Source organism: Cupressus sempervirens, chromosome 10, assembly GCF_028749045.1.
Source record: "Cupressus sempervirens isolate cs-2001-9-10 chromosome 10, ASM2874904v1, whole genome shotgun sequence".
NCBI classification, from domain to species: domain Eukaryota; kingdom Viridiplantae; phylum Streptophyta; class Pinopsida; order Cupressales; family Cupressaceae; genus Cupressus; species Cupressus sempervirens.
In genome coordinates this window covers 341,480,378-341,488,267 of record NC_143127.1, presented here as the reverse complement: position 1 = coordinate 341,488,267, position 7,890 = coordinate 341,480,378, and the positions used below count along the sequence as shown (strand labels likewise).

Here is a 7,890-nt window from a genome sequence, read left to right as displayed (position 1 = left end):
AGAAGTGTATCAATGAGGCAATGATTTTTTCAAAATTATTTTAGCCAGGTCAAAGAGACAATGTAAAAAATATACCAATGAGGGTTGTATAGAGCTTCCCTTTATAGTTTATAATCAAATGTTGTTGAAGTAATTATGTATTATTTCACCCTTGTTCCTAAATTTTGTAGTATTTTTTACTTTAGTTTTGTTATCCTTGACCATTATATGCACAATAAGTGTATTTTCTTTTTGTTCTATTTGTTTCCATCTATAAATCATTGTCAACTTGCTCAAGCAAAATCTTTCTTCCCTTTTGTTCCTCATGAAGAATTGATTTTACTTGATATGGAAGATGCTAGGGTATTCATTTACAAATAAACACTCCCTAAAATGGTCATTTTGATTAAAATGAATGTTAGGATACATTATATGGATACTTCCATATATCAAGAGTAAGTTAATTTTGATGACATGATGAGTTTTTCCATTTGAATAGAAGGAAACATCCCTCCTCTACTTCCCATACTCATAAGAAAGTTGTTATTTCTAATGGTAGTGTCTCTAACTACAGATGATCATATGATAATGCTTTTGATTCTTTGAACCCCAGTGTTATTGTCAAAGGGAAAGGGAAAAGTAGTTTTGTCTTCTGGATAAAACAAAACTAAATTAGAAACTCTTCGAGCCACTCTATACTAGGGATAGGATGAAGTTGTCCTATTTAGAAAAATCATCATAAAGCCTTATACTAAGTCAAACACCATTTCCCTATTTCTCTTTCTCAAGGTATGGGAAACATGGATATGGCAATTCTTATGGGCATCCCTATTGACATGGAGAAAGTGTTAGAGTTAGTTAACTCTAAGTGCTCGATCTATTACATTCATAATTTTCTGAAAACTCTCAATTATTGTGAAGATCTCATCGTAATTTATGTTTAGAGGTGATTTTAATGATGAATATTGGGCATACTATTTTCCATGTTTTCTTTAGGGTAGTTTAGTTTTTATAAAGCATGCTTAATGCTTCTTGTATTCAAGCAATTTTTATGGAATGTGAGGAGTTTTCAGAATTCTCTATTTTCTCTGGTTTGTAATTCTATTTTTTTTTATCTGTGAAAATCATGCTTCTTTCTTAGCTAGATCTAGTTGTTCTACAACTTACAGCTAGATAAATTTTTACATGGTATCAGAGCACATGGGAGTTGGAAGAAGAAGCATTGATTTTATTTGCAGGTATTGCAGATTAGAACTTGTTTATGATGAAATTTTTACATTAGATTGGGGGTTGTTAATTTGTTTCCTTTTGTAATCACGAACTGATATAAAGTTCCATTTCTGGGGAGATCAACGATGTCTAGTATTTATTTCCATCCTTCTGTTATCAAGCTAACCTTAGAGAATTATCTGTCTTGGAAAAAAAGGATACTGAATCACTGCCTTGAGCAAGATCTATTATAAACAGAAAATTGTATGGTTTAATAGTAATCATATTGTTTATGGACTAATATGTCCTACCATTTCTGAGAATTTTTTTTTTAATATCATATAGAGCATACAGAGTGCCCTTTCATTTCTTGGGCCATCATTCGACAATTGTAAGAAGACATTGATTCTTCATTTGAAAGTGATGATTCCTTAGATAAATAGACTTCTATGGGTGATACTAAGATTTTAGTTGCTCCCTTTGATTTGGACACATCCTTCTTGGATGATCAATTTATTGACAACCCTAATCTTCTTGTTGTTTCTTCAGAGATTAGAGTTGCTTCATTGAAATCTTCCAATGATTCTTTGCAACAGGATCATTTTTGTCTTCTAGATTCAATTCATTGGGATCAATTTCTATCAGACATATCCTTTTTGTTCGTAGAATCCCTCATTTCGAATCTAGATGATGGTATTAATTTTATATATCTTTTTTTTGATGAAGGTGATTCTTCATCAATTGTTGTGAGGGAGCCATTTGACCCTCTTCTTCCTTCTCTACATGGTCATTCTTCATAGATTAATATGAGTTTGGATATATTTGTGCAACATTTTGAAGATATTTATTTTCCTTCTAAGGTGATAAATGTCTTTTTATTACATTCTACATCATTTTCTAAAAGATTCTAGCCATTTCAAGATCTACACAAAGACCATGAAATAGTTTTCAAAGGCATCATACATCATGATATTTGAGGGTTGGGGAGACTTCGTTCATACAAATTCAATTTTTTTTCTTCCTAAAGGAAAGAATGTTGTACAAAGATCATGGACCACCTTCTATACATAGTTTGAGCATCTGCCATTCACTACACGCTGTGGAGAGATCTATCTTCTCTTCTATTTCACTTTTTTGGAGAGCTTCTTGGGATCAAAGAAATTGTAGTACGGTAGTTTTATTGCTTAGGTAACATCTATGCTGGGGGAGAGGGGGTTTGTTCTTATTGGATTTTCCCTCTTTCCTCCTTTCTTTCATTTTTTTTATTTCTCTCCTTAGTTAGACTTGTGGAGGGGGGATTAGTGAAAAACTTTAGTGTAGTAGACTACACTAGTTTGTTGACAACTTCTACTATGTTCATGATCCACATGCTTTCTTTGTGATTAGTGGATTCCTCTCTCATGCATAAGTCTCACTAATGAGATCTCAAGATTACATTAATCTATGCCTCTTCTTCCACCGTAAATCATGTGTGGAGGGTAGTTTCTTCTCATGAAAACAACTATCTATTCACCTTCATTTGCTGCAGACATTATTTAATGGAGTAACTTTTCATTTTATAAATTATGCATTGATATGCTAAGTGGAACTATCAATGAGAAATAGATAATTTCATTAATCAATGCCTGCAGCGAATGAAGGTGAACAAATAGCAATTTGCATGAGTAGAAATTACCCTCCACACAGGATTTATAGTGGAAGAAGAGACATAGGTTAATACAATCTTGAGATGTCATTGGTGAGACTTATGCATGAGAGAAAAATCCACTAATTACATAGAAAGCATGTCGATCATGAACATAATAGAAGTTGTCCACAAACTACTGCACTAAAGTCTATGCTAACACCCCCACCCGCACCCCGCACCCCCCCCAATTACGAAGAGATGAAAAAATAATGAAAGGAAGGAAGAAAGAGGGAAAACCCAGTGAGAATATAACCTCCCCTCAGATTAGTTATTACTAAAGCAATAAAACTACTGTACTACAATTTCTTTGACCCTATGAAGCTCTCCAAGAAAGTGGAATAGAAGAGAAGATAGATCCCTCCATGGTGTGTAGTGAATGGAAGATGCTTGAAATTGTGTGTAAAAGGTGGTCCATGATCTTTGAACAACATTCTTCCCTTTAAGAAGAGACAAAACTGAAGTTGTATGAATGAAGTCTCCCCAATCTTGAAAGGAATGTATAGGAAGAAATCTCAAGATGTATGAAGCCTCGGAAATCTGTTCCATGGTCTTTGTGTTGATCTTAAAGAGGGGTTTCTAAATTTTCCCTCTTATCTCCTTTCATTAGTTTTCTATTTTCATCAGTTAGTGTTAGAGTTAGTTAACTCTAACTGCTCGATCTGTTACATCCGTAATTTGTAGAAAACTCTTAGTTACTGTGCAGATCTCACAGTAATTTATGTTTAGCGATGATTCAAATTATGCTTATTTCTTAACTAGATCTAGTTGTTCTACAAGTTACAGCTGTAGAAAATTTTACATAAAGAAGCTTCAATTAAGGTCTCATCAATTCTTAGAAAAATCTTATTATGAATATAAATGTCAAAAATACAATAGAAATATATATCTATATTTTCATGGATAGTTGCTGAAATAAATGAGTTCAATGACAGATCTTCACCTTCAAACCAGAGTCTTGATAAGATCATAGCAAGTGACAAAACTTTAGCCAAGGGTAATAGCGATTTGAGGGAAGACCATCAGTAGTGTAAGCTTGAAGACTCTTTGAGGGCGAATAATTGCAGTTAGTAAAATGGTCATGGATAATTCCACCGAGGGTTTTAAAGAAATTTATTGAACAGGAAGAGGCTCTACAAGTAATGCAAAAGGATAGCTCTGCTTAGTCATCAGTTAGTGTGAATTCGAACAAGAAAGCTCACCTCATGGATATAGGTACAGTTAACAAGAAAAAAGGCCATGCTGAGGATTCAGATGATAGCAGGGAGAAGACTGAGAAGGCTTTTATGCTGAACTGTTAAAATTAGAAATTAATTGTAAAAATGAGACAACAGATATATAATTTATCATGGTTTATCACAACTTGTAGCTACTTTCATATTAGGAGAGCAGAGCAAATATTTTATTCAGTCATAGCAGCTCATAGTTTGAATACAAAGAGCTTTGCCTGCATATTTATACATCAGTCTTTAAGAAAAAACAAAAAGACAAATAAAAAGAATATAAAATGAACAGTCATGACAATTAGACTATCCAACACTATATTATAAAGTAAAGAAGAGTATCAACCCTATTGATAGCATAGATAGCATAGTTAAGAAAAAAAATCATAGTCCCGTAAAGCCTGTACAGATTGTTTTGAGGTGTCAGTATCCTATTTTTGGTTTTGTTGTAAAGACTTGGGTTTCTGATCTTTGTAAAAACATTTTTCCTTTAATCATAAACATTTTAATCCATTATATTGCGACTAGCTCACATTCATAGAACTACAATAGATCATATTCTTACATGAGAACAGCAATCTTAGCTTAAAACCATGAGTCTCAATCACAAAATGACATGTTCATATAATATCAGACTGGACTCCAACCAGAGCACAGTCCGACACAATTTAGTACATTACTAATTTAGTAAATACAATAATCCAGTAATAGCAGAGACCAGAGACAACATAATGAAAACAGCATAAAAAAGATAGGACAGCATTTGAAGCATACTGAAGTAAAAGACACAGTCCAGTCATTTACCATTTGTCCCACAGAACAGTCACATCTGTTATGCCAGCACATTTATATGATAATTTTGCTCCGCACGAATGAATTCGAAATCAGAAATATGAGAATCTCTGCCAACGAAGTACCATATCCTTGTTTTATCATATGATAAAATCAGAATTGAAGTTACAGATTCTAAGTATATTATAAAATTAATATTTGTGGCAAATTATATTCTAAATCTAATATTCGTGACATTATGTTACCATTCGTTATGGAAAGAAAGTATATAAAACGATTCTCATCATAATTCAGGTGATAAGCTCCTAATCAGTTATGTGAGGAAACACCAAACAAGGCATCAGCTGGGCAACCTGAAACATGTAACAGTACTTTGGGTTTTTATTATATCAACATGAAATAATGCCAGATTATTCGAAGCAAGCAGATTATAGAAAATCTAAGCAGCGTACCCTAATTGCAAGGAAGTGTCTGCAGCCTCATTGTGTTGAATAGTGCTTGATTTGTGTTGGCTCGTGGGAGTGAAAGAATTATGTATACTTTCAGATGACTGAGGACGATCATGAGTCTCCGAAGGTTCAATCAACAAGAATTCAACTGCAGTGCTGTTCTCCAAATTGGAGCGCTCATTCAACTGTTGAACCTGTATAGTTACACTTTGTTTTTATCAATCAGAAGAAATACAGTGTAACGAAATACAAACGCCAATTCGAGAAAACATAGATACCTTCAAGTGAAGTCTGGCATTCTCCTCTTCAATTTGGTTTCCCTGCTTACAATACAATTGAGCAAAGGAAAGTTCAATGTATCTATTAATACAGCAATTGTTTGGGCTAAGAAAAACTTCTTTCAGAGTTCATATTTAAGTTTCAGCTGCTGGTATCCCATAACGGGGAGCCAAAGCCTCCCCCAAAAAACAAGAAAACTTACAGCACAAAAATATTTGGCCTTCTCACTAAATTATGCATTACAATTGTAAATTTGCGTGATGCCTTAGGTTTTAGCTAACCCATTTTATTATAGTAATACTAATTAAGTGTCGTATTATCACAGCTTGCTTCACTTAATGTGCTGCCCTTGAATTATTCAATGACTAGGCAATACTATTGGGTATTCCTTGTGCTGCTAATTTGGATTTATTTTTATTTTTATGAATAGTTCTTTTCTATTGATAAATAATATACTAAGATTACAATTCACAAAAAATAATTTGAATTATTCAATGGCTGGACAACTCTATTGAGTATTTTCTGTGCTGCCAATCTCAACATTATAACTACTTAAATATATGATCTGCAATAGCCTAATATGGCTTCAAATATATAGTTTTTGATAAAGAAGGTAGGGAAGGTCTTTGAACCTATAGAATAACTTATAATATATTATGATTCTTTGTCACGTTAGCTGCACTCCAACTTTTATCGTAAAATGGGGAATTTAATTTAAGCAATAAAAAATCATACTTTTGATCTTTCCCACATGTAATTGAAATCTCCCAAGTAATTGAATACTTCATAATTATATTAAGATAAGTGGCTTTGTGTCACCCAAAATTTAACAAATCTTTAAACTTATTCATCATTATGCCTTTTAAGATAGACTTTCTACATTTAGTACTCTTAGTATAACTCTTTAAAAACAATAAGTGAATGGAGTCATTGGCTTTAGCCTTCCTGCCAACCTTCATATTTAAACAAAAGAATATCATAGAGATAAAAGACTTATATGACTAAAGTTTCATATACCATCTAAGTGGCTATTCTATATCTTCATGGAAAGAACACAAGACCAACTCGCATTCTCCAACTCACTCTCTTTACAACTTTGATGTGATATCATTTATTAGAATAATCCTCATGTCCTTTGGGAAATCTTTGTCATTCACCTGCTTCCCTTCTAAATAGTCAAGCCCCAAATTAGCTAGATAGTCAGCCACTTTATTTCCTTCCATAAGTGTATGTCGAACTTTAGCATTCTTGAAAGTAGCTAGTCTTCTCCTACAATATTCCATTAGACTTAGGATACTCCATGGACGTCTAGTCTTCCTTTAGAGGATATTAGCAATGAGATTTGGGTCTACTTCCACTATAATGTTCTCTACTCCTAAATCTTGTAGATTTTTTATTCCTTTCCACTGTACTAGTCCTTCAGCATAGTTGTTAGAATTCACACCTATATTTTTAGAAAAACCCACAATAATTTGACATTCACTATTTCTTACTAAACCTCACATCCCTGAGATTATGAGGTTTGCTTTAGAACATCCATAAACATTATACTTCAAACAATTAGTGTCAGGTGAATGCCATTTAGTTTCTTTCCTTTTCCATATACTTGCCCAATTCAAATTGATGAGACTTTCATTAATATTCAAGTTCTACTTTATTCTAGTATCAATAAGTGAAGGAAAAGAAATACTCTTTGGATAGGTCATAGGAAAAATATTTTCCCTTATAGATCTTTTCACTATCTAAAATAAGGCAAGAAATAGTTCTCTTTTTTCTCTGAACATCCTATTATTCTACTCATTTGAAAGAGTCCATGCTATGGTGGGAAGAATATGAGGCTAAAGATTAACAAGAAATGGGTGTGATAGAAGGGAGTTATGCCAAAGGTAAATCATTTGAGTAATAGATCTTGGCATCACCCATTGAGTCTATAAAGAAGGAAACACTAAACCTCATATGTCATAAGAAAAAGGAACAATATAGAAATATATGAGCTATGGATTCAACCTTATTTTCTCACATAACACATTTTTTGAGGAGCATAAATCCTAATCTAGAAAATTTATCTAGTGTTAAAATTTTATTGTGATCAACCACCCAATAAAAATAATTGATCTTAGGAGTGAGCTTTAGAATCAAAACAATTTTCCAAAGAGGTTCTTTGTCTTCATTATTCCTTTGAGATAGAAAGTTCAATCTTATTGGGAAAGAACCATTACTAGTATTTTTCTAGATCCATCTATGATGCATGAGCATCTTGTGTTGCCTTTTTATC

The 7,890-nt window shown here is 32.9% G+C and overlaps 1 protein-coding gene across 1 annotated transcript in view; it reads right to left on the bottom strand.

The window, feature by feature from the left end:
* Positions 1-5,326: 5,326 nt before the first annotated feature.
* The window catches only part of LOC149533982 (MADS-box transcription factor 23-like), a 270,235-nt gene continuing 267,671 nt past the window's right edge, over positions 5,327-7,890 (bottom strand). The window contains exons 6-7 of the mRNA XM_089805949.1: positions 5,615-5,656; positions 5,327-5,530 (exon numbers count right to left, since the gene is read on the bottom strand). Coding sequence (XP_089662075.1) covers positions 5,327-5,530; positions 5,615-5,656 — 246 coding nt within the window. The remainder of the gene's footprint in view (positions 5,531-5,614; positions 5,657-7,890) is intronic.